Source organism: Sphaerodactylus townsendi, linkage group LG03 (genome assembly GCF_021028975.2).
Source record: "Sphaerodactylus townsendi isolate TG3544 linkage group LG03, MPM_Stown_v2.3, whole genome shotgun sequence".
NCBI classification, from domain to species: Eukaryota; Metazoa; Chordata; class Lepidosauria; order Squamata; family Sphaerodactylidae; genus Sphaerodactylus; species Sphaerodactylus townsendi.
The window spans coordinates 152072804-152099137 of NC_059427.1; the positions used below are offsets into that span (position 1 = coordinate 152072804).

The window sequence follows — 26334 nt, forward strand, 5'->3', positions numbered from 1 at the left end:
TTAAAACATTTATTGAAGGGTTAAATGTCCTCTGCCTTCCCTGCACTGCCCAGAGGCAAACTGAGGTTGCATATGAGCTTACCATTTGCATTTTATTGACAAAAAAGTGTGTGATTTTGTAGGTCTTTTTGAGCCCTGAAAGGGTTATAAGAGGTTGGGGGTGCATTTAGCAATCACCCAAATGCCTCTATTTGCATTTCCTTGTTTCAGGCATTCATTTGTTTTAAGACTGCAGCTATAAATATATATTATGAATATAACCAGCAGGTATATGAAAAACACACGTACCGTTGAGGTTCATTTTTCAGGACTGGCTTGGGCTCCCTGTTATGCAAATGTTCGGCAAGCAAACAGGTTGGTTGTGGTGAACTGCATGAAGCAATTGGTGAAGTCTAGAAATCTAGCAATTTTCTTGTTACTTAATACTCATGGCAAGAGAAATTTCTCCAGCTGTGGTTAAAGGCATGGGGGTGAAGGCTACTGAAACACCAGCAGTTTTAGGTACCGGCATTATATCTGAGATCCAGATTTCTTTGATAATAGCTGCTAACTACTTGCATTATAATAGTGGTTCTCAACCTGGGGGTTGGGACCACTTTGGGGGTCGAATGACCCTTTCACAGGGGTCGCCTAAGACTCTCTGCATCAGTGTTCTCCATCTGTAAAATGGATAAATGTTAGGATTGGGGGTCACCACAACATGAGGAACTGTATTAAAGGGTCGTGGCATTAGGAAGGTTGAGAACCACTGCATTATAGGTTCTTTGGCTGGCAGGCCACTATGGCAGTTCATTTGGGTTTGAAACCAGTTTAAATGTGTAGTATAGACATGCCACAGACTTGAATGTGAATTGTTTGTGCAAAGTTTTCTTCTGCCTTTCTCACTAAGGAATCCTGGGGAAAGCCCAATTTTCTTAGATTGGTTGTGGCATAGGCTGTGGCATAGGCTGCTAGGTTATTGAATCTTACCCATGTAACTTGCTTAGGAATTATTATCTATTTTCCTTACTAGGATGGCCAAGGCTAACCCAGTCTCATCAGATCTCAGAATCCAATCAGGGTCAGTCCTGTTTAGTATATGTTATGATTTGCTCAGGAACTAGCTGCTGGTTAGTGTTGCCAACTCTTAATTGCAAAATTCCAGGAGCCAGGGTGGGGAGCCTGGAGAGGGTGGGGGTTTGGAAAGGGAAGCTCAACTAGGAGCAGTAGTGGTATAGTGGTTAAAAGCAGGTGCGCTCTAATCTGGAGAACTGGGTTTGATTCCCCGTTCTGCCACTTGAGTTGTGGAGGCTTATCTGGGGAACTAGATTAGCCTGTACACTCCAACACATGACAGCTGGGTGACCTTGGGCTAGTCACAGTTCTTCGGAGCTCTCTCAGCCCCACCCACATCACAAGGTGTTTGTTGTGGGGGGTGGAGGAAGGGAAAGGAGATTGTAAGCCCCTTTGAGTCTCCTAAAGGAGAGAAAGGGGGGATATAAATCCAAGCTCCTGCTCCTCCTCCTCCTCCTCTTCTTCTTCTTCTTCATCTTCAATTGGATACAATACCATGGAGTCTACTCTTCAAGGCACCCATTTTCCCCAGGGGAACTGATCTCTGTAGTCTAGAGAACAGTTATAAGTCTGGGGGATCTGTGGGCTCCACCTGAAGGCTGGCAATCTTATTGGGAGTACACAGGAGCAGTTACCTGCAAGCCTACCCCAGAAGAAACCCCGTCTGCACTAACACAATGTTCACAGCCCACTTCTGCCACAAGGCCTGCCTTAAAAACCATGACCTGATCCCACACAGGGCGCGTCAAGAGAACCCGTTCCAAAGAGCAGCTGGTAGCAAGGGTGGGTTTTGTCATTCTGAAACCAGCCTTGAAAATTATACCTGTTGTCACAATGAAGAACAAAGACCACACAAGGGACAATATGAGATGTCTGTGGTGGGAGACGGAGCACAAAGCAGGCGGTTCAGCCATTTTGCGTCACTGTCAAGCATTTGGGCACCAGCGGCAGAAACACCACAACCCTACATTAGGTTTCCGTTTCTCCTTGTCCCTAAGTCACAGGCACACGCAGCCAGGGGCTTCTAGCCTACACAGTTGTATGCAGAGTTGCCAGGCCTCTGTTGGGGGCAAGGGATGCCCCAACCCCTGCAGGCAATCCCCACTGCTGCTTAACTGGCTGGTAGAGGGGAAAATGGCACCAAAACTGGGAGGGGAGGGGATTTTAACAGCAACCTTTGCACCCAGAATTGGCACCAGCACATCACTGAAAGATGCCTGGAATACTCTAGCATGCTCCAACCATAGAGTTTTGCCCAAATGCCAGACCATCCTCAACATCGCCAGCAACACACTGCCATCATTTCTGATGGGCACAAGATGTTGCAACAGAATGTCACTAGAAGGGTTGCCAACCTCCATTCGGCACCTGGAGATCTGCTATTAGTTGAACTCCAGATGTCCAAGCTCAGTTCCCTGAACAAAATAGCACCTTTGGTTGGTGGAATTCATGGCATTATACCCTGCTGAGGTTCCTCCCTTCCCCAAACCCTCCCTTCCACAGGCTCTGCCCCCAGCATGGGCATATATATTAAAGATGGTGCCCAGGGCAAGGACTGGCCAGTATTGAGCTGTGCTCCCTCAAACTCCATGTGAAGTTCAAGGCTGGGCTTTACTGGCTCCAGCTTTAAATTGCAGTCTCCATGTCAAGAACCTGCAGCTTAAAGCTGGACCCAGCCAGGCCTAGCCCAGCCTTGAACTGTGCACCTCACTCCAAAACTCCAAGTGGAGTTTGAGGGCAGGGGTGCCATTCAACAGTGGGAGGCAGGGCTTTTGGGGTAGGGAGCTCTGGGCCTCCTCTCAAGCAGTACCTGGCTTATCCCACCCTAGATACACCTTTGCTGGCAAGGGGCCACAACTATCTGGTAAGTTTCCCCCACCAATTGATGGAGAGATCTGGAAACCCAAGTTTAAAGCCAGCTGACTACATGGGACAGGCTTGTCAACTACAGATTGGGAAATTTCTGGATATTTGGGAATGAATCCTGGGGAAGTTGATCTTGGGGATGAGAGTGCTGCCCAGTGGTCACTGGGGGACAGCAGATGTGCTGCCCAGTGCTATATCCATCCCCTATGCTGTGCCTCTGCTTCCTTCAGCCAGCAGACCAATAAACAGGCTGCGGTCAAATTTTATTCCACACAAAATGGTTGTCTGTGGTCGATTCCCCACTTCAAAAATGAAACAAGATACAAACCAGGTAGGTTTGAGCACGTGCCTTTTGAGCACGGTTTTAGGAATCCCACTGCAGCTTTTGCCCCATTAGAGGCAGCAACGCAGCAGCCAGGCAGGAATACCCACTGTCAGCGAATCAAATGCGTGATCCGCTCAGGAAGTATCCTGATTGGCTGCTGCGTTGTGCTGGGGCGGGAATTTTTTTAATTTTCAAACTGACAGATCCACGTCTTTGCGAGCATGCGCAGAACAACCCTATGCGGTTGTGGATAGGACGTTTAGCGTTTCATTGTGTTGCCTTTTACTCAGTGAAGCATTCAAACCGGCCCCACATTGTTTTGTTTAGATGTGGATCTTTGCTCCATGAATTTTTTTTAAAGGGCTGCGTGCGCATCGCACACAGCCCGCTGCTTCCTGATTGGATGAAAAGCTCCACGTCACTACCAGCGGCAGGAAAAACGAAACCAGATTCACCCCTGAAATTTCCCACTGCTCCACATTCAGCGTGCGTTTTTTCAAAAGGTCTACTATCTTCCAGGTTCTGAAATAACGCGTGCTGAGGGTGGGAGAAGAGCGGTAGAGTCGGGGTCAATCCATTTTCGGCGCTGGTTTAGTGGGGAGTTCTGCTGGAAACCTGGATATTTTATGTGACAAGCACGCATCTAATCATGAGTGGGGAATCGACCTGTGTTGTCTTTCCGCACCTTCAAGCTCATTTTCCCCTCCTCAGGTGGCAACAGGCTAGCCTGAACCATCCAGGTCAGGAAATTCAAAGGGACCAGGTAGCTTTTGGATGAGTGTTGGGCCCAGGGTGGCTACCTGCAGCCTCCTACTTGCATACTTTTTTCCTCTCAGCACATCCTACCTTCTAGCTACTAAGGTATGCTACCCCCGTGTCCAGATAACCTCTTATTAGAGTGGTGCTGGTAGAAGGAACTTGGGAAGATGCTGTTTAATTTTCACAGGGCAAACGGAAGCCTGAGATCCAGTGACTGAGACCCTGAAACTGTATGTTAGGCTTGGTCTTGCCAACTCCACAATGAGAAATTCTTGGAGTTTTGGGGGTGACCCTTGGAGAACTTGGGATTGGAGGGAAAGGAACCTCACTGGGGTAGGATGCCGCAGGGGTGTCAAACTTTTGGCCCTCCAGATGTTTATGAACTACAATTCCCATCAGTCCCGCCCAACATGAGCATTGGCTATACTGGCAAGGGGTGATGGGAATTGTAATTTATGAACATCTGGAGGGCCACAAGTTTGATACCTGTGCCGTAGAGCCTACCCTCCAAAGGCCCCGTTTTCTCAAAGGCAACTGATGTCTATCATCTGGATATCAGTTGTAATTCTGGGAGATCTCCAGCCCTGCATGGAAACTGGCAACTCTACCCTGATCTCATGAGCAGATGGATTTATTTCCAGTGTTTTGAGATCTGTGTGATGCATGTGAGGGTGGGGAGGTATTCATGTTTTTTACTTCCTTGCAGGTATTTGACTGGCTGACATTTCCCCCAATTTTTGAGATCAAGCGGTGGGAGAACATTTGATCTGCTTCTGTTTTCATAGGGCTTGTAGTCAGTCCTGAGCCAGATACGTGCAACCATCAGTGTGACCACAAGTGAGCTGAACGTGGTAGAGGCTGCGAATTAGCTAACATGGGTCGTTTTTTTTGCCAAGGCCTTTGCAGCCCTCCTTTATCCCGATTGATCTGGTTGCCAAAGAAAGTCAAATTCTCAAGGTATTGGGTAGCGTGTGGCAAACAGCCAATGATATGATCCGCATCGCTCAGGAAATCGACTTGCGTCAATCCTGCCTGATGTCGGAGAAAACTAGCTGTGCCGCTTTGTTAGTTTTTGGCAGGTTCGTGTTTGGTTGGCTTTTCCTTGCCGAATAGACAGGAAGATGAAACAGGATTGTGAAGACGGGCAGAGAATGGCCCCTGCTAGGTTGTCACGTTGTTAACTTTTCCAAATCTGGGCAAACAAAACTTGGGACCAATTCAGAGGTAATTTTTGGCATACACTAGAACACATTTTGGCATACACTGGAACGCATTTTGAAGTGACCATATGCACACCAATGGGAGTCTGTAGATTTTCCCAGAAGCTGCATCCTAGATACAGATTCCTACTTGTGCTTTCTTTAAAAACTGATACTGGGACAAACTGTGCTGATATCCGGTTAATGTATCACACATGAACTCTGGGGAACATTTCAGCAAGAGATTTCTTGAATGCTGGTTAGCATATGGAAAACAGGCCATCATTTGAAGGCCAAATATTTGGAAAAAGATAGGGGTTGTATATTCACTTATTAGCCCATGTGGGTGGTGGACTGATTCATTTGTTGTTATTACAATAAAATGAATAGGAAAGCTAAAACATCCATTCATATTAGTTAATATTTATTATTCCGACGTCTGGTTGTTTAGTTTAAAGAGTTCATGGTGTGTTCAGTCTCAGAGGAAGGGAAGGGAAGCAGACTTAGGAAAGAATGAAACTAGCAGGGGAACTTTCCAATCATCACTGTCAGACAGTTTTTGTATCATATTTTTTTCTTGATAGGCCATTATTTTCATAGTATTTCTGTTCATCATCATGACTGGTTTGGGGATGGCTGTCTATACAAGCCATGTTGTTCCTACCCATCCAGCTTGTCACCAATATTTCTTTGCCCAATCTAACTCCCTTCTTCTTGTGAGTGATTATTTTTGGATTTTCTGGTTCTTTGCAAATTACATAGCTATTGTATGGCTGATCTGTGCATGAGGGAGCTAATGATTTGATATTTTTTGTTAGTATGTGTAAGAGACTATTGCTATTTAGCCAGCCTCTGAAGTTTTCCCCTGTTCCTTTATTCTTGGCTTCCTTGTTGGGATGCCGTCTGCCAGTGCTCGCTCTGAAAGTGAAAAACTTATTTGCCTATAAAACTGGTCTTTCCCCCTCATCTCTCTGAAATTCAGCAGGCATCATTTCTTGTCAGAGGGGTCTAATCCCTTGAACAATTTTATCCCAATATGACAGAAAATGAAGGCTTGTAGCTGGAAAAGAAAATATCTGTAAAATTGGGACTCTTTTTTCCTTACCTGCCTTAAACGTGGCAGGAATGATGCTTAGTTTGGGAGGTAAGATCTCTACAAATTTCATTTCACTTGGATGGGAAACAGTTATGGCTGGACGTGGAAAGCAATGGGAAAGAATAACAAAAGGAATTAAAGCAAAACATATGAAACGTTGGATACAATTAAAAAACATATCTGCACGTTCTTATTGCAGACTCATTTGGTGAACAAAAGCAAAGCAAGAAGGGGAAGGCACAGTTTGCAGTCAAGAAGAGCGGAATTTGGACTTTGGTGCTCAATCAGAGCCTCCAGGTGAGGCTTGGAGATCTCTCAGAATAATACCTTATCCCCAGATGGTAGAGATCAGTTCCCCTGGAGAAAATGGCTGCTTTGGAGGGTGCACTCTTGTGATATTACACCCTGTGTCAAGATGGTTGCCTGACATCAAAAGGGGTTCTGGTTTCTGTCATGGTAATGGGTTTCTCTCTACTTTCATGCTCCCGCTGTCTTTGTGCTTGGTGAAATGGTTTAGATTGCGTCCAAGCACCAGTGGGCCTGGTAGCAGAGGTGTGGGAAGGCAAATGGCGCCCGGGGCAAAATGGCGCCCACACCCCGCCCCCTGTGGGGGCCCCCTACACCCTCACTTACCTTAGTTCAGCTGGCTGCAAAGAGCAGCTGGCTGCAAAAGCAGCCTGGCTGTGCCCACTAGGCTGCTCGGGGGTTCTGCAGGGCCTGGGAGGTTGGGGAAGGGGGAGGGGTGTGATTTTTTGTCCCGTGACACCAATGGCGTGCCCCAAGGGTGCCCCCCCAACCTTGTGGTAGCTACGTGATTGCCTGCTAGTCCTTCACATGGCCTTGAGAACTAATGGCTCTCACATTCTTGTTCAGAATTGTTTTGCTTTGATATCTCTAGGGCAGGGGTGGGCAATTATTTTTTCCATGGGGCCGCATAAGAAACAGAAAATATTGTGGAGGGCCGGGCCAAAACGCAGGGGGGGCGAGGTGGTTTTGAAAGCCCACAGAAGCCGGCAGCCAAGGCAACCGGCTTCTGCGGGGCTTTCAAAGACACCTCGCGCCCCAGCAAGGCAGGGGCGCGAGGCGCTTTTGAAAGCCCCGCAGAAGCCGGCAGCCAAGGCAACCAGCTTCTGCGGGGCTTTCAAAGGCGCCTCGCTCCCCAGCAAGCCAGGGGGGCGAGGTGGTTTTGAAAGCCCCGCAGAAGCCGGCAGCCAAGGCAACCGGCTTCTGCGGGGCTTTCAAAGGCGCCTCACTCCCCAGCAGAGGTGTATCTATGCAAACTGGAGCCCGGGGACAAAACCTGAATTTGGCGCCCCCTCCCCCGGTATGGGCGGCCACCCTTCCCCACCACGACCAAACAATGATTTTTTGCACCACTGCACAAAACACCCCCCACCCCCAGCAAAACATACATGGCTCTCTCCCCACCAACTGTCTTGGTTAGAAGAATGTCGGTCTGATGAAGAGTATTGAATGCTGAACTAAAAGTCAACAAAGAGGACCTTGCATAGGTCTTTGGCGATTCAAGATGCTGTAAGATATAGTGCAAAGCCATAATGTATCATCTGTTGATCTATTGCTTTCGGTGTACAAATTGCAAGGGTCAACAGTGGATCGTGATAGTTTCAAATGGTACATCACTAGCCTTTCAAAAGTTTTTCCATAACTACAGATGTTAGAGCAACTGGTCTGTAGTCATTCAGTTCCTTGATGGAAGGCTGCCGATACAGGACGATAATTGGAGTGTTTGAAGCAGAGGAAGGAACATAGCACATCTCTAGTGATTTGTTGAAGATTTGGGTACGAAGATAGAGGGGCCAATGGTGGACAGGCACAGACTTTTTTAAGCAAGAGAAGGTGTTATCTTGTCTGGGCCTGAGGTGCTTTTCAGACTTCTGTCATGTGAGAATAAGATCTTGCACTTCCTTTTCTACAGAGATCACTGGGGTTGTAAACCCAATGAAATGGAATGCAGTTGTAGGAAGTTTAGCTATTGTTGGTGCATCCTGAAATAGAGGTTGTGGAGAAAGATGACTATGAATTATTTTCAAACCTACAGTAGAGAACACATTCAATTAGATCTGCCAAGTGCCAGGGATTTCCCTTCAACTTGGGAAAGGTGGTTTTGCTGTAACGGTGTTGATATTTTTTGAGAGGTTTCCCTGTGTTTGCTGTTTTGGTTTGGTGAAAACCTGATTTTCAGCATAAAGAGTGGTTTCTTTATAGTCCTGATCTCCTTTGTTAATACATTTCTGGCCTGATTGGCCGCAGCATTCTATCACCTTTTCTGTATGCCTCCTCTTTGGAACAGGCAGTAACTGCTTAAGTTTAGCCTGTGAACCAAGGTTTTGTTGTTACACTATGTATATGCAAGTTCCTGGTTGGTATACAAGATGTTACTTCACAGAAAGCTGACATATGATGTTTACAAGTATCTGTGAGTTCATCCAAATCTAGAGGTATCTTTAAAATGTTGATTCTGTACAGTCAAAACAGCAAGCCTGCAGCTTTAACTGCCTCTTCGGTCCAAGTTCTCCACCGATTTAGTTATTGGTTTTGTGTGGCTTTAAATCCTTTGTTTTGTAGCAGCAGATTTACAAGGTTGAATCATGCAATGATCAAGAATGGCCTACAACTGCTTTCGTGAGTAGGAGCCACGATAAGCATCTTTCCAATGATTGTATAGCAGTGGTTCTAAAGAATATTCTTTGCCTCTGGTGGGACAGTTGACATGCTAAGAAGAAGTATTTTGAGTAGGTCTTCCCTTAAGGATTTTACTTTGTTTAAATCTCCCAAAATAATAATAACCAAGTGAATCAGGGTATTACTGGCTTCAGCCTGCATAATCTGATCAGCTAGAGTTCTTAAATCTGCCTTCATTACAGACGCTTGTTGGATGAACTATAAACCAAAAAAACAGAACTGAATTTATCTCTCGGGAGATAAAAGGGGTTTTGCAATTAATAATGGTAAAAGGACTCCAAGTTTTCATCCACAGAATTTTTTGGATTATTGTTATGTCTGTGACACCAGCCTTTGTTGATGTTATATACACTAATCCTCCCCTTTTTCTTCCCTGATAATTCTGCAATCCTGTCTGAAGACAGAAATATATATCCCTAGAAACCCGGTTATGCACATTGCTATTATCATCAATGCTCTCAGTTGTAGCCAGAGTTTCAGGTAAAAGCATAGGCGCGAATGCAGCTGTATAGGAAATCAAATTATATCTGTTTAAAAGTGATTTCATGTATCTTGTTGGCAGTGAGCATAAATTGGTAAGAAAGAAAAGATTGAAGGGAGGCTAGGGGTTTTTTTTGATTCCCCTTATTCCCTTAGTCTATTTAAAATTCCAGCCCTTTTACCTCTTGCCGTCTCTACCGCCTGTATGCTTGTTTTTTGCTGACTGTTGTGTGCAGGGAAATGGCTTGCCTCCTGTGCTGAAATTTCCTCCGTGGTTTCCTCACTCGTGGTTGTAGAAGACAGATAGGGAATTGTAAAGGATTACAGAAGAGCCACTCTCCTTAAAGGAAACGTTCCCTAATTTTTGCAGCAGATGGTCTCTGGTGTGAAGTTTGTTTACTGTAAATTGCAGGAAAAAAAGTAGAAAATCTCTTAGAAACCATTTGAGGAGCACATCCCACCCAGAGGCAGCCCTGCATTAAACTTCAGTATATCTTGGATGGAACAAGAAGCAAAGCAGAAACAAGGGGAAGGCACAGTTTACTACAGTCCAAGAAAGAAAAGGCGGAGGAATTTGGACTTTGAGTGCTCTAAATCAGAGCCTCAGAGTGAAGACTTGGAGATCTCTCAGGAATAATACCTTATCCCCCCAGATAGGTAGGAATCGAAGTTCCCCTGGAGAAAATGGCTGCTGGAGGGTGCACTCTTGTGATATTACCACCCTGTGTCCAAGATGGTTACCCTGACATCAAAGGGGTTCTAGTTTCTGTCATGTGGTAATGGGGTTTCTCTCTACTTTCATGCTCCCGCTGTCTTTGTGCTTGGTGAAGTGGTTTAGATTGCGTCCAAGCGCCAGTGGCCTGGTATCAGAGGTGTGGGAAGGCAAATGGCACCCAGGGCAAAAAAAATGGCGCAGAGCCACACCATTTTACTACCTGGGGGCCCCTACACCCTCACTTACCTTAGTTCAGCTGGCTGCAAAGAGCAGCTGGCTGCAAAAGCAGCCTGGCTGGGCCCACTAGGCTTCTCGGGGCTTCTGCAGGGCCTGGGGGGTTGGGGAAGGGGGAGGGGTGTGATTTTTTGTCCCGTGACACCAATGGCGTGCCCCCAGGGTGCCCCCCCAACCTTGTGGTAGCTACGTGATTGCCTGCTAGTCCTTCACATGGCCTTGAGAACTAATGACTCTCACATTCTTGTTCAGAATTGCTTTGCTTTGATATCTCTGGAGGAAGGAACGGGGGCATTCTGGTGAGCTTGGGAAGTCAGTCTTTAGAACTGGCTTCCTCTGTGGCCCTGCTGTCGTCTGTCAATCAAGGCCTTTGATTGAATTAACTGAGTCTGATATTGGTTGCAGATCCAGGGCTTGATACCTTGCTAACGTCCCTCTTCTCTCCAAATCTGCCCTCCCCACGCTGTACCTCCAAATCTCCAGGAATTTCGTAACCCCAATTTGGCAACCCCATGCTTCTCTCATTCATCGATTTTTCTTGAAGTTCCCTTCCACCAGCTGCTTTTTTCGTAGGATCTTGAAAATGTGCTCTGAAAAAGATTGCCAGCTCCAATTTCAGAAATACCTAGAAATTTGGGTTGCAGAGTCTGAGGACAGCAGGGTTTGGGAAGGAGAGGGACTTCAGTGGATAATGTCATAAAGTGCACCTTCCAAAGCAGCCGAGGTTTTTTTCCCTCCAGATTGATGTTTTAATTACTGTACCTATATCAGGGGTCTGCAACCTGCGGCTCTCCAGATGTTCATGGACTCCAATTCCCATCAGCCCCTGCCAGCATGGCCATGCTGCAGGGGCTGATAAGAACCTATGATCCACAAACATCTGGAGGCTGCTGGTTACCAGAACTGACTTCATATCCTGCTCTCAATAGGCATGGCAGGGAATGGAGATACAAAACTGTGTCAGGATGGATGGGGAAGACAGCACTTAATCAATACCTTCATTACTCAAATGGGGGATTCCTAGATTACACCTGCCTATAAATCACTTCCTTCAACCTGTGCATTCGTCTCAAATAGTATGTAGATAGATGTGGTGTAATTATTGTGCAATGAAGGGGGAGTGCCAGTTAGAGTTGTTTACATCTTCGGCAGTCAAATAATTGATTATTCTTGGCACAGATGTATTTAGATTCTCCGAAAGAGCTTGTTTTTCTGTAGGGGCAGATGTTGGACTTAAAACTGCCTGGATATTATACCTAGGGTTGCCAGGTCCTCACTGATTACTGACAGGGTATTGTGGGGTTGGGGAGGGGGGACTCCTAGAGATTTGGGGATGGAGCATAGGGAGGACAGAGACTTCAGTGGGGTACACCATCTGCTCCAGGAGAACTGACCCCTGGAGCCTATAAGTGAGCTGTAACTCTGGGAGAACACCAGGTCCTGCCTTGAAGTTGACATCCCAAATTATATCCACAGAGTCTTTTGGACACCTATTTGTAAGCCACTTTTTTCAGGGGAGTAAGAATTTCTGGAATTTAAACCACCCTGAGCATTAGGCCAGCATGGTATAGTGGTAAAGAGTGGCAGACTCTAATCCAGAGAACCTGGGTTTGACAACTCTCTTTCCTAATTTTGTCCTTACACCAACCCTGTGAGGTAGGCTGGCCTGAGAAACAGCTCCAAGCCAGTGCAAGGGGAAATTAACTTTTAAGCATATAAATCTCTCACAAATCACCCCCATCTGAAGGTTTACCAAACAAATGCCAGCATCATCATCAGTTCTGTTGCTGCTGGGATCCAGCTCAGCTTCCCTTCTCCTGTGCCTATCAGAGCCAGTCTGCCCAGAAGGCTTGTGAGTAAGGGAGAATAAGGCACACTGGGTCAGAGGGAGGGGAGGCGGAGCGCCCCAGTCCAGCTCCTGGGAGCACAGTGGGATTTCTCCCCCGCCCCCTGGACACTCCAGGCCACCGTACAGAGTGGGCGGGGCTACAACAGGCACTGGCAACAGTCGCTGCCTCAGTGCCGGGCTTGCTAAGGCCTACTGAATCAGCTTGTGTGTAGGGACTTTTTGGCGCCCCCCACGTGACCAAAATGGATGCGCCAGGGGACAAGAGGTACTGTCCCTAGGCAAAAACGCCTGTGCTCCCCAGCAAGGCAGGGGGGCCGGGCAGGGTCATCTGGCAGGCCAGATACGGCCCGCGGGCCGTATAATGCCCAGGTCTGCTGTATAGGGTAGTTGTAACACACCATGTTTCCACCGCCAGTAGGGGGAGCTCTTTTTCCATTATAATGCTTTCCCCCACAATCGGTGCATGAGAGGGAAGGGCGGGTAGCGCGTGCACACACACAGATGGAATCTGTTCCAAGTAGTGTTGCCAATGCCTGGCAGGAAAATACCTGGAGATTTTGGGGGTGAAGCTTGGGGAAGGCAGGGTTTGGGGAGGAGACAGACCTCAGTGGGATGCCAAAGTTAACCCCCCAAAGCTGCCATTTTCTCCAGGGGACCTGATCCTTGTCATCTGGAGGACAGTTGAAATTCAGGGAGCTCTCCAGGCCTCACCTGGAGGTTGGTAACCCTAGTTCCAAGCCCCGAATCAGTGAGTATGGGTTGAGGTTTTGACATAATATGTTTTTCTCCCAGACTTCTGCTCCTGTTTTACCAGTCATTCTGTTTAGTCAGAAACTAATAAAGTGCAAAGGGACCAAACCACTCAAAACTGGGAAAGGTAAGGGACGAAATATTGAGGGACAGATGAGGAGGTTCACTGCCCCATACTTTTAACGATGCCCCCTTAGCCTCTCTTTTCAGAAGCTGAATGGATGGGGATTCAGTCTCTTGCAAGGTTTGACAACTGTAACTTGTTGAGAAAATCATGATCGTTTGGGGGGTGGAGCCTGGGTGGGTATAGGCCAGTCTCCAGGTGGTGGCTGGAGAATTACTCCTAGAATTATGGTCCCCAGCTTATAGAGATCAGTTCAGTTCCCCTGGAAAAATGGCTGTTTTAGAAGGTGAACTCTGTGGCATTCCTCAACCCACTGAGGTATCTCCCTGCCCCAAGTCTCCCCCTCCCCAGGCTTCCTCACCCAAATCTTCAGAAATTTCCCAACCAACCCAGCAGGCCTAGAAGGCTGGGGTTAACAGAGGGAAGGATCCTTAGATGAGTACAATGCAGAGGCGTAGCAAAGGGGGAAAGCACCTGGTACACTGGCGTGTCCTCTGGCCCCGTCCTGCCCCAGAATGCCCCCACCCCGAAACGCCCCTGCCACACCCCCAGAATGCCCTCGCCACACCTCCACAGGGGCGTGTGCAAGTGCGCCCCCCCCCCCTTGGAGCTACACCTCTGGTACAATGCCGCAGAATCCACCCTCCAAAGCAGCCATTTTCTCCAGGGTATCAGGTCTGAGTTGTTGAGAGATCCATTGTAATTCCTGGAAACCTTGAGTTGGCAACCCTACTGCAACTACTAGACAGAGTAATCAGCAAATATCTCTCTTTCACTACTGGAAAATTTCCACTGGGCCCAGAATTCTGCATGTTCCAGGACTGATTCCTACCCTTACTGTAAGGGGGGGGGGGGGGCAGGTTCACTTGCAAAGGAACCCCAAGTGTGGAGTCACCATGCAAAATTTTCCTTTCCAGCCCCAACATAAAATGCAGGAATCTCACACTAGGTTACACTGAAGAAGTTTATATTGTTTAAATGTTTAGCATTTATATAATATAATTGAGCATTTATATAATATAATTGAGCAGCTTCTGATGGGTTTTCCGGGCTGTGTTGCCACGGTCTGGTGGATCTTGTTCCTAACGTTTCGCCTGCATCTGTGGCTGGCATCTTCAGAGGTGTATCACAGAGGGAAGTCTGTTACACACTGTAACAGCCTTGCCTGTGTTTAATGGCTATTTTGCAAATGATGCAGAAGCATAAATTGCCGTTGAGTCTCCCAGTGCCCCCTCTTCTTCTTCCTCCCTCCTGGCTTTACAGCCCATCTGTGATAGAACCTCCACCCTAATCCATAGTCAAGTCTGACCGGTGAGACCCTCTTTAAATCCTCCTTGGTCCTGCAGATAGACTGTGACAATCTCAATTCTCTATCAGTAAAATGGTCACAGTTGTGAGATGAAGATCTGCAGTACAGAACTTTAGACACAAACAAATGCTCCACCAAGAATATAATGCATTGTTTTCTTTTAGTGCTCTGGCAAATCTATATTAGGATTTTGGGCTTGTAGATTTCTTTTCTTTTTAGCACACACTAGAAACGAAAATCCTTGGAGTCAACTGAAGTACCTTCTTTGGTTTTTCACGCTGTACCCAGTTGGACACTGTTGAACAATTAGGATTGCACAATTCCGCTCGGCCCTTTAAATTCCTTTCTGGGATTGTGGATGCTGCCTTGGCGAAATGTTATGTGAGACCTAAGGATTGTTTTATGTAAGAAACAACAAAAGCTGGCAAGAAACTGACTGGCAGGAGCCAGCCAGACTGCAGGAGATGTCTTTTGGTGGGGTGGGGGGGGGGGGGGGTGGGGGGGGGGGGGGGGTGGGGGGGGGGGGGGTTGGGGGGGGGGGGGGTGTTGGGGGGGTGAGGGGTGGGGGGGGGGGGGGGGTTTTGGGGGCGGGGGCGGGTGGGGGGGGGGGGGGGTGGGGGGGGGGGGGGGTGGGGGGGGGGGGGGGTGGGGGGGGGGGGGGGTTGGGGGGGGGGGGGGTGGGGGGGGGGGGGGGTGGTGGGGGCGGGGGGTGGGGGGGGGGGGGGGGTGTTGGGGGGGGGGGGGTTGGGGGGGGGGGGGGGTGGGGGGGGGGGGGGGTGGGGGGGGGGGGGGGTGGGGGGGGGGGGGGGTGGGGGGGGGGGGGGGTGGGGGGGGGGGGGGGTGGGGGGGGGGGGGGGTGGGGGGGGGGGGGGGTGGGGGGGGGGGGGGGTGGGGGGGGGGGGGGGTGGGGGGGGGGGGGGGTGGGGGGGGGGGGGGGTGGGGGGGGGGGGGGGTGGGGGGGGGGGGGGGTGGGGGGGGGGGGGGGTGGGGGGGGGGGGGGGTGGGGGGGGGGGGGGGTGGGGGGGGGGGGGGGTGGGGGGGGGGGGGGGTGGGGGGGGGGGGGGGTGGGGGGGGGGGGGGGTGGGGGGGGGGGGGGGTGGGGGGGGGGGGGGGTGGGGGGGGGGGGGGGTGGGGGGGGGGGGGGGTGGGGGGGGGGGGGGGTGGGGGGGGGGGGGGGTGGGGGGGGGGGGGGGTGGGGGGGGGGGGGGGTGGGGGGGGGGGGGGGTGGGGGGGGGGGGGGGTGGGGGGGGGGGGGGGTGGGGGGGGGGGGGGGTGGGGGGGGGGGGGGGTGGGGGGGGGGGGGGGTGGGGGGGGGGGGGGGTGGGGGGGGGGGGGGGTGGGGGGGGGGGGGGGTGGGGGGGGGGGGGGGTGGGGGGGGGGGGGGGTGGGGGGGGGGGGGGGTGGGGGGGGGGGGGGGTGGGGGGGGGGGGGGGTGGGGGGGGGGGGGGGTGGGGGGGGGGGGGGGTGGGGGGGGGGGGGGGTGGGGGGGGGGGGGGGTGGGGGGGGGGGGGGGTGGGGGGGGGGGGGGGTGGGGGGGGGGGGGGGTGGGGGGGGGGGGGGGTGGGGGGGGGGGGGGGTGGGGGGGGGGGGGGGTGGGGGGGGGGGGGGGTGGGGGGGGGGGGGGGTGGGGGGGGGGGGGGGTGGGGGGGGGGGGGGGTGGGGGGGGGGGGGGGTGGGGGGGGGGGGGGGTGGGGGGGGGGGGGGGTGGGGGGGGGGGGGGGTGGGGGGGGGGGGGGGTGGGGGGGGGGGGGGGTGGGGGGGGGGGGGGGTGGGGGGGGGGGGGGGTGGGGGGGGGGGGGGGTGGGGGGGGGGGGGGGTGGGGGGGGGGGGGGGTGGGGGGGGGGGGGGGTGGGGGGGGGGGGGGGTGGGGGGGGGGGGGGGTGGGGGGGGGGGGGGGTGGGGGGGGGGGGGGGTGGGGGGGGGGGGGGGTGGGGGGGGGGGGGGGTGGGGGGGGGGGGGGGTGGGGGGGGGGGGGGGTGGGGGGGGGGGGGGGTGGGGGGGGGGGGGGGTGGGGGGGGGGGGGGGTGGGGGGGGGGGGGGGTGGGGGGGGGGGGGGGTGGGGGGGGGGGGGGGTGGGGGGGGGGGGGGGTGGGGGGGGGGGGGGGTGGGGGGGGGGGGGGGTGGGGGGGGGGGGGGGTGGGGGGGGGGGGGGGTGGGGGGGGGGGGGGGTGGGGGGGGGGGGGGGTGGGGGGGGGGGGGGGTGGGGGGGGGGGGGGGTGGGGGGGGGGGGGGGTGGGGGGGGGGGGGGGTGGGGGGGGGGGGGGGTGGGGGGGGGGGGGGGTGGGGGGGGGGGGGGGTGGGGGGGGGGGGGGGTGGGGGGGGGGGGGGGTGGGGGGGGGGGGGGGTGGGGGGGGGGGGGGGTGGGGGGGGGGGGGGGTGGGGGGGGGGGGGGGTGGGGGGGGGGGGGGGTGGGGGGGGGGGGGGGTGGGGGGGGGGGGGGGTGGGGGGGGGGGGGGGTGGGGGGGGGGGGGGGTGGGGGGGGGGGGGGGTGGGGGGGGGGGGGGGTGGGGGGGGGGGGGGGTGGGGGGGGGGGGGGGTGGGGGGGGGGGGGGGTGGGGGGGGGGGGGGGTGGGGGGGGGGGGGGGTGGGGGGGGGGGGGGGTGGGGGGGGGGGGGGGTGGGGGGGGGGGGGGGTGGGGGGGGGGGGGGGTGGGGGGGGGGGGGGGTGGGGGGGGGGGGGGGTGGGGGGGGGGGGGGGTGGGGGGGGGGGGGGGTGGGGGGGGGGGGGGGTGGGGGGGGGGGGGGGTGGGGGGGGGGGGGGGTGGGGGGGGGGGGGGGTGGGGGGGGGGGGGGGTGGGGGGGGGGGGGGGTGGGGGGGGGGGGGGGTGGGGGGGGGGGGGGGTGGGGGGGGGGGGGGGTGGGGGGGGGGGGGGGTGGGGGGGGGGGGGGGTGGGGGGGGGGGGGGGTGGGGGGGGGGGGGGGTGGGGGGGGGGGGGGGTGGGGGGGGGGGGGGGTGGGGGGGGGGGGGGGTGGGGGGGGGGGGGGGTGGGGGGGGGGGGGGGTGGGGGGGGGGGGGGGTGGGGGGGGGGGGGGGTGGGGGGGGGGGGGGGTGGGGGGGGGGGGGGGTGGGGGGGGGGGGGGGTGGGGGGGGGGGGGGGTGGGGGGGGGGGGGGGTGGGGGGGGGGGGGGGTGGGGGGGGGGGGGGGTGGGGGGGGGGGGGGGTGGGGGGGGGGGGGGGTGGGGGGGGGGGGGGGTGGGGGGGGGGGGGGGTGGGGGGGGGGGGGGGTGGGGGGGGGGGGGGGTGGGGGGGGGGGGGGGTGGGGGGGGGGGGGGGTGGGGGGGGGGGGGGGTGGGGGGGGGGGGGGGTGGGGGGGGGGGGGGGTGGGGGGGGGGGGGGGTGGGGGGGGGGGGGGGTGGGGGGGGGGGGGGGTGGGGGGGGGGGGGGGTGGGGGGGGGGGGGGGTGGGGGGGGGGGGGGGTGGGGGGGGGGGGGGGTGGGGGGGGGGGGGGGTGGGGGGGGGGGGGGGTGGGGGGGGGGGGGGGTGGGGGGGGGGGGGGGTGGGGGGGGGGGGGGGTGGGGGGGGGGGGGGGTGGGGGGGGGGGGGGGTGGGGGGGGGGGGGGGTGGGGGGGGGGGGGGGTGGGGGGGGGGGGGGGTGGGGGGGGGGGGGGGTGGGGGGGGGGGGGGGTGGGGGGGGGGGGGGGTGGGGGGGGGGGGGGGTGGGGGGGGGGGGGGGTGGGGGGGGGGGGGGGTGGGGGGGGGGGGGGGTGGGGGGGGGGGGGGGTGGGGGGGGGGGGGGGTGGGGGGGGGGGGGGGTGGGGGGGGGGGGGGGTGGGGGGGGGGGGGGGTGGGGGGGGGGGGGGGTGGGGGGGGGGGGGGGTGGGGGGGGGGGGGGGTGGGGGGGGGGGGGGGTGGGGGGGGGGGGGGGTGGGGGGGGGGGGGGGTGGGGGGGGGGGGGGGTGGGGGGGGGGGGGGGTGGGGGGGGGGGGGGGTGGGGGGGGGGGGGGGTGGGGGGGGGGGGGGGTGGGGGGGGGGGGGGGTGGGGGGGGGGGGGGGTGGGGGGGGGGGGGGGTGGGGGGGGGGGGGGGTGGGGGGGGGGGGGGGTGGGGGGGGGGGGGGGTGGGGGGGGGGGGGGGTGGGGGGGGGGGGGGGTGGGGGGGGGGGGGGGTGGGGGGGGGGGGGGGTGGGGGGGGGGGGGGGTGGGGGGGGGGGGGGGTGGGGGGGGGGGGGGGTGGGGGGGGGGGGGGGTGGGGGGGGGGGGGGGTGGGGGGGGGGGGGGGTGGGGGGGGGGGGGGGTGGGGGGGGGGGGGGGTGGGGGGGGGGGGGGGTGGGGGGGGGGGGGGGTGGGGGGGGGGGGGGGTGGGGGGGGGGGGGGGTGGGGGGGGGGGGGGGTGGGGGGGGGGGGGGGTGGGGGGGGGGGGGGGTGGGGGGGGGGGGGGGTGGGGGGGGGGGGGGGTGGGGGGGGGGGGGGGTGGGGGGGGGGGGGGGTGGGGGGGGGGGGGGGTGGGGGGGGGGGGGGGTGGGGGGGGGGGGGGGTGGGGGGGGGGGGGGGTGGGGGGGGGGGGGGGTGGGGGGGGGGGGGGGTGGGGGGGGGGGGGGGTGGGGGGGGGGGGGGGTGGGGGGGGGGGGGGGTGGGGGGGGGGGGGGGTGGGGGGGGGGGGGGGTGGGGGGGGGGGGGGGTGGGGGGGGGGGGGGGTGGGGGGGGGGGGGGGTGGGGGGGGGGGGGGGTGGGGGGGGGGGGGGGTGGGGGGGGGGGGGGGTGGGGGGGGGGGGGGGTGGGGGGGGGGGGGGGTGGGGGGGGGGGGGGGTGGGGGGGGGGGGGGGTGGGGGGGGGGGGGGGTGGGGGGGGGGGGGGGTGGGGGGGGGGGGGGGTGGGGGGGGGGGGGGGTGGGGGGGGGGGGGGGTGGGGGGGGGGGGGGGTGGGGGGGGGGGGGGGTGGGGGGGGGGGGGGGTGGGGGGGGGGGGGGGTGGGGGGGGGGGGGGGTGGGGGGGGGGGGGGGTGGGGGGGGGGGGGGGTGGGGGGGGGGGGGGGTGGGGGGGGGGGGGGGTGGGGGGGGGGGGGGGTGGGGGGGGGGGGGGGTGGGGGGGGGGGGGGGTGGGGGGGGGGGGGGGTGGGGGGGGGGGGGGGTGGGGGGGGGGGGGGGTGGGGGGGGGGGGGGGTGGGGGGGGGGGGGGGTGGGGGGGGGGGGGGGTGGGGGGGGGGGGGGGTGGGGGGGGGGGGGGGTGGGGGGGGGGGGGGGTGGGGGGGGGGGGGGGTGGGGGGGGGGGGGGGTGGGGGGGGGGGGGGGTGGGGGGGGGGGGGGGTGGGGGGGGGGGGGGGTGGGGGGGGGGGGGGGTGGGGGGGGGGGGGGGTGGGGGGGGGGGGGGGTGGGGGGGGGGGGGGGTGGGGGGGGGGGGGGGTGGGGGGGGGGGGGGGTGGGGGGGGGGGGGGGTGGGGGGGGGGGGGGGTGGGGGGGGGGGGGGGTGGGGGGGGGGGGGGGTGGGGGGGGGGGGGGGTGGGGGGGGGGGGGGGTGGGGGGGGGGGGGGGTGGGGGGGGGGGGGGGTGGGGGGGGGGGGGGGTGGGGGGGGGGGGGGGTGGGGGGGGGGGGGGGTGGGGGGGGGGGGGGGTGGGGGGGGGGGGGGGTGGGGGGGGGGGGGGGTGGGGGGGGGGGGGGGTGGGGGGGGGGGGGGGTGGGGGGGGGGGGGGGTGGGGGGGGGGGGGGGTGGGGGGGGGGGGGGGTGGGGGGGGGGGGGGGTGGGGGGGGGGGGGGGTGGGGGGGGGGGGGGGTGGGGGGGGGGGGGGGTGGGGGGGGGGGGGGGTGGGGGGGGGGGGGGGTGGGGGGGGGGGGGGGTGGGGGGGGGGGGGGGTGGGGGGGGGGGGGGGTGGGGGGGGGGGGGGGTGGGGGGGGGGGGGGGTGGGGGGGGGGGGGGGTGGGGGGGGGGGGGGGTGGGGGGGGGGGGGGGTGGGGGGGGGGGGGGGTGGGGGGGGGGGGGGGTGGGGGGGGGGGGGGGTGGGGGGGGGGGGGGGTGGGGGGGGGGGGGGGTGGGGGGGGGGGGGGGTGGGGGGGGGGGGGGGTGGGGGGGGGGGGGGGTGGGGGGGGGGGGGGGTGGGGGGGGGGGGGGGTGGGGGGGGGGGGGGGTGGGGGGGGGGGGGGGTGGGGGGGGGGGGGGGTGGGGGGGGGGGGGGGTGGGGGGGGGGGGGGGTGGGGGGGGGGGGGGGTGGGGGGGGGGGGGGGTGGGGGGGGGGGGGGGTGGGGGGGGGGGGGGGTGGGGGGGGGGGGGGGTGGGGGGGGGGGGGGGTGGGGGGGGGGGGGGGTGGGGGGGGGGGGGGGTGGGGGGGGGGGGGGGTGGGGGGGGGGGGGGGTGGGGGGGGGGGGGGGTGGGGGGGGGGGGGGGTGGGGGGGGGGGGGGGTGGGGGGGGGGGGGGGTGGGGGGGGGGGGGGGTGGGGGGGGGGGGGGGTGGGGGGGGGGGGGGGTGGGGGGGGGGGGGGGTGGGGGGGGGGGGGGGTGGGGGGGGGGGGGGGTGGGGGGGGGGGGGGGTGGGGGGGGGGGGGGGTGGGGGGGGGGGGGGGTGGGGGGGGGGGGGGGTGGGGGGGGGGGGGGGTGGGGGGGGGGGGGGGTGGGGGGGGGGGGGGGTGGGGGGGGGGGGGGGTGGGGGGGGGGGGGGGTGGGGGGGGGGGGGGGTGGGGGGGGGGGGGGGTGGGGGGGGGGGGGGGTGGGGGGGGGGGGGGGTGGGGGGGGGGGGGGGTGGGGGGGGGGGGGGGTGGGGGGGGGGGGGGGTGGGGGGGGGGGGGGGTGGGGGGGGGGGGGGGTGGGGGGGGGGGGGGGTGGGGGGGGGGGGGGGTGGGGGGGGGGGGGGGTGGGGGGGGGGGGGGGTGGGGGGGGGGGGGGGTGGGGGGGGGGGGGGGTGGGGGGGGGGGGGGGTGGGGGGGGGGGGGGGTGGGGGGGGGGGGGGGTGGGGGGGGGGGGGGGTGGGGGGGGGGGGGGGTGGGGGGGGGGGGGGGTGGGGGGGGGGGGGGGTGGGGGGGGGGGGGGGTGGGGGGGGGGGGGGGTGGGGGGGGGGGGGGGTGGGGGGGGGGGGGGGTGGGGGGGGGGGGGGGTGGGGGGGGGGGGGGGTGGGGGGGGGGGGGGGTGGGGGGGGGGGGGGGTGGGGGGGGGGGGGGGTGGGGGGGGGGGGGGGTGGGGGGGGGGGGGGGTGGGGGGGGGGGGGGGTGGGGGGGGGGGGGGGTGGGGGGGGGGGGGGGTGGGGGGGGGGGGGGGTGGGGGGGGGGGGGGGTGGGGGGGGGGGGGGGTGGGGGGGGGGGGGGGTGGGGGGGGGGGGGGGTGGGGGGGGGGGGGGGTGGGGGGGGGGGGGGGTGGGGGGGGGGGGGGGTGGGGGGGGGGGGGGGTGGGGGGGGGGGGGGGTGGGGGGGGGGGGGGGTGGGGGGGGGGGGGGGTGGGGGGGGGGGGGGGTGGGGGGGGGGGGGGGTGGGGGGGGGGGGGGGTGGGGGGGGGGGGGGGTGGGGGGGGGGGGGGGTGGGGGGGGGGGGGGGTGGGGGGGGGGGGGGGTGGGGGGGGGGGGGGGTGGGGGGGGGGGGGGGTGGGGGGGGGGGGGGGTGGGGGGGGGGGGGGGTGGGGGGGGGGGGGGGTGGGGGGGGGGGGGGGTGGGGGGGGGGGGGGGTGGGGGGGGGGGGGGGTGGGGGGGGGGGGGGGTGGGGGGGGGGGGGGGTGGGGGGGGGGGGGGGTGGGGGGGGGGGGGGGTGGGGGGGGGGGGGGGTGGGGGGGGGGGGGGGTGGGGGGGGGGGGGGGTGGGGGGGGGGGGGGGTGGGGGGGGGGGGGGGTGGGGGGGGGGGGGGGTGGGGGGGGGGGGGGGTGGGGGGGGGGGGGGGTGGGGGGGGGGGGGGGTGGGGGGGGGGGGGGGTGGGGGGGGGGGGGGGTGGGGGGGGGGGGGGGTGGGGGGGGGGGGGGGTGGGGGGGGGGGGGGGTGGGGGGGGGGGGGGGTGGGGGGGGGGGGGGGTGGGGGGGGGGGGGGGTGGGGGGGGGGGGGGGTGGGGGGGGGGGGGGGTGGGGGGGGGGGGGGGTGGGGGGGGGGGGGGGTGGGGGGGGGGGGGGGTGGGGGGGGGGGGGGGTGGGGGGGGGGGGGGGTGGGGGGGGGGGGGGGTGGGGGGGGGGGGGGGTGGGGGGGGGGGGGGGTGGGGGGGGGGGGGGGTGGGGGGGGGGGGGGGTGGGGGGGGGGGGGGGTGGGGGGGGGGGGGGGTGGGGGGGGGGGGGGGTGGGGGGGGGGGGGGGTGGGGGGGGGGGGGGGTGGGGGGGGGGGGGGGTGGGGGGGGGGGGGGGTGGGGGGGGGGGGGGGTGGGGGGGGGGGGGGGTGGGGGGGGGGGGGGGTGGGGGGGGGGGGGGGTGGGGGGGGGGGGGGGTGGGGGGGGGGGGGGGTGGGGGGGGGGGGGGGTGGGGGGGGGGGGGGGTGGGGGGGGGGGGGGGTGGGGGGGGGGGGGGGTGGGGGGGGGGGGGGGTGGGGGGGGGGGGGGGTGGGGGGGGGGGGGGGTGGGGGGGGGGGGGGGTGGGGGGGGGGGGGGGTGGGGGGGGGGGGGGGTGGGGGGGGGGGGGGGTGGGGGGGGGGGGGGGTGGGGGGGGGGGGGGGTGGGGGGGGGGGGGGGTGGGGGGGGGGGGGGGTGGGGGGGGGGGGGGGTGGGGGGGGGGGGGGGTGGGGGGGGGGGGGGGTGGGGGGGGGGGGGGGTGGGGGGGGGGGGGGGTGGGGGGGGGGGGGGGTGGGGGGGGGGGGGGGTGGGGGGGGGGGGGGGTGGGGGGGGGGGGGGGTGGGGGGGGGGGGGGGTGGGGGGGGGGGGGGGTGGGGGGGGGGGGGGGTGGGGGGGGGGGGGGGTGGGGGGGGGGGGGGGTGGGGGGGGGGGGGGGTGGGGGGGGGGGGGGGTGGGGGGGGGGGGGGGTGGGGGGGGGGGGGGGTGGGGGGGGGGGGGGGTGGGGGGGGGGGGGGGTGGGGGGGGGGGGGGGTGGGGGGGGGGGGGGGTGGGGGGGGGGGGGGGTGGGGGGGGGGGGGGGTGGGGGGGGGGGGGGGTGGGGGGGGGGGGGGGTGGGGGGGGGGGGGGGTGGGGGGGGGGGGGGGTGGGGGGGGGGGGGGGTGGGGGGGGGGGGGGGTGGGGGGGGGGGGGGGTGGGGGGGGGGGGGGGTGGGGGGGGGGGGGGGTGGGGGGGGGGGGGGGTGGGGGGGGGGGGGGGTGGGGGGGGGGGGGGGTGGGGGGGGGGGGGGGTGGGGGGGGGGGGGGGTGGGGGGGGGGGGGGGTGGGGGGGGGGGGGGGTGGGGGGGGGGGGGGGTGGGGGGGGGGGGGGGTGGGGGGGGGGGGGGGTGGGGGGGGGGGGGGGTGGGGGGGGGGGGGGGTGGGGGGGGGGGGGGGTGGGGGGGGGGGGGGGTGGGGGGGGGGGGGGGTGGGGGGGGGGGGGGGTGGGGGGGGGGGGGGGTGGGGGGGGGGGGGGGTGGGGGGGGGGGGGGGTGGGGGGGGGGGGGGGTGGGGGGGGGGGGGGGTGGGGGGGGGGGGGGGTGGGGGGGGGGGGGGGTGGGGGGGGGGGGGGGTGGGGGGGGGGGGGGGTGGGGGGGGGGGGGGGTGGGGGGGGGGGGGGGTGGGGGGGGGGGGGGGTGGGGGGGGGGGGGGGTGGGGGGGGGGGGGGGTGGGGGGGGGGGGGGGTGGGGGGGGGGGGGGGTGGGGGGGGGGGGGGGTGGGGGGGGGGGGGGGTGGGGGGGGGGGGGGGTGGGGGGGGGGGGGGGTGGGGGGGGGGGGGGGTGGGGGGGGGGGGGGGTGGGGGGGGGGGGGGGTGGGGGGGGGGGGGGGTGGGGGGGGGGGGGGGTGGGGGGGGGGGGGGGTGGGGGGGGGGGGGGGTGGGGGGGGGGGGGGGTGGGGGGGGGGGGGGGTGGGGGGGGGGGGGGGTGGGGGGGGGGGGGGGTGGGGGGGGGGGGGGGTGGGGGGGGGGGGGGGTGGGGGGGGGGGGGGGTGGGGGGGGGGGGGGGTGGGGGGGGGGGGGGGTGGGGGGGGGGGGGGGTGGGGGGGGGGGGGGGTGGGGGGGGGGGGGGGTGGGGGGGGGGGGGGGTGGGGGGGGGGGGGGGTGGGGGGGGGGGGGGGTGGGGGGGGGGGGGGGTGGGGGGGGGGGGGGGTGGGGGGGGGGGGGGGTGGGGGGGGGGGGGGGTGGGGGGGGGGGGGGGTGGGGGGGGGGGGGGGTGGGGGGGGGGGGGGGTGGGGGGGGGGGGGGGTGGGGGGGGGGGGGGGTGGGGGGGGGGGGGGGTGGGGGGGGGGGGGGGTGGGGGGGGGGGGGGGTGGGGGGGGGGGGGGGTGGGGGGGGGGGGGGGTGGGGGGGGGGGGGGGTGGGGGGGGGGGGGGGTGGGGGGGGGGGGGGGTGGGGGGGGGGGGGGGTGGGGGGGGGGGGGGGTGGGGGGGGGGGGGGGTGGGGGGGGGGGGGGGTGGGGGGGGGGGGGGGTGGGGGGGGGGGGGGGTGGGGGGGGGGGGGGGTGGGGGGGGGGGGGGGTGGGGGGGGGGGGGGGTGGGGGGGGGGGGGGGTGGGGGGGGGGGGGGGTGGGGGGGGGGACCTATCCCCGAAGGGCTCAGGGCGAAGGGCTCAGGGCGATGGGTCCATAAGAAGATTGGTAATGGGAAGCTCCCTGCTCACCCACACTTAACACGTTGATGTGCGGAATATGTTTTAGGGCACACTTGTAAGAAGAAAAATGAGGTGCCCTGCCGGATCAGACCAGTGGTTCATATAGTACAGCATCCTGTTTCTGACAGAAGATGGTCAGATACATACAAAAGCACACAAGCAGGGGTTGCAGGCAACACTCTTCCCCTGCTGATAGCGTCTATTCAGCTACTTGAGCTAGCAATATATCGATCCTCTCTAAATCTATCCACCACCACCCCTCCTTCTAAAATCAGCTAAACTGGTGGCCAGCAGGTTTGCCAAGGAGAGGCTGCTAGGGAAGAGGACGGAAGGAAAGTGGAGGATAGAAGGGTCAGCAGTGGTGTATCTGCCAGAGCGACATGGGGGGTCAATTGACCTTGGGTGCCCCTATTGGATCACATGGGGGGGTGGCGGAAACCTGCTGCGGCTGTCCCTTGGTCTGGCCCAGCCAGGCTGCTCCTCTGCTGGCTGAAGAAGGGTTAAGGGGGCTTTCAGGGAAAGGAAAAAGGAAACACACTCCAGTTATAATAGCAATGATTTTTGGTGTTCTGGAGGCTGAGGAATACTAGGCAAAAGCATGAGTGGAAAAAGCCATAGCTGCCATATGTGCTATTGTACCAGGACAGTATTACCGTGTTTCCCCAAAAATAAGACAGGGTCTTATACTAATTTTTGCACCCAAAGATGCATTAGGGCTTATTTTTGGAGGATGTCTTATATTCGGGGAAATACTTCTGATGTCCGGCAGCTGAATGGGGTCTGCGCCACGAGGCAGGGCCTTTTATAGGTCCCCACGGATGACATGCTCTCGCGATCTCGCCCAATTGTGGTCTGGCTCCTGAGCATGGCCCAGTGCCACGTTTCCCAGCATGCGCACGCTGACCCCGACGCTGCCCACCTGCCCTTAGACGGGCAGGCAGCCCTCACTGGGCCACCCTGCCTCCCGCAATGGCGGCCGTGTTGTAGGCGTGGCCGCTCTTTTTCGGGGAAATATGGTACCTTCACAATTCATTAAGGTGGGCTATCGGCAACCCGTTGTTTCCCCGTCACATGTGACGCAAGCTGCATCCTCATTGGCAGGGAGCACAGGGCATTGTCTGCGATTCATGATCTGTAACTATCGATAGGGCTTATTTTTGGAATGGGGCTTATATTTCAAGCATCCTCCAAAAATCATGAAAAATCATGATAGGACTTATTTTCAGGGTAGGTCTTATTTTTGGGGAAACACTGTAGTGAAATAATAGCAACTTCTGACTTACAGTTTGAGAACCCCAAAGGGTTAAACATCCTC

General features: G+C 64.9%; 1 protein-coding gene across 1 annotated transcript; it reads right to left on the reverse strand.

Moving 5' to 3' along the window:
• Positions 1-1615: 1615 nt before the first annotated feature.
• LOC125427933 (basic proline-rich protein-like) lies at positions 1616-24928 on the reverse strand (the record flags this gene model as incomplete). The annotated part of the gene is made up of 4 exons (XM_048487502.1): positions 1616-1660; positions 6774-6902; positions 10900-11055; positions 23429-24928. Coding segments are annotated over 4 exons (1830 nt in total), but the record flags the coding sequence as incomplete, so codon positions are not given.
• Positions 24929-26334: the final 1406 nt, after the last annotated feature.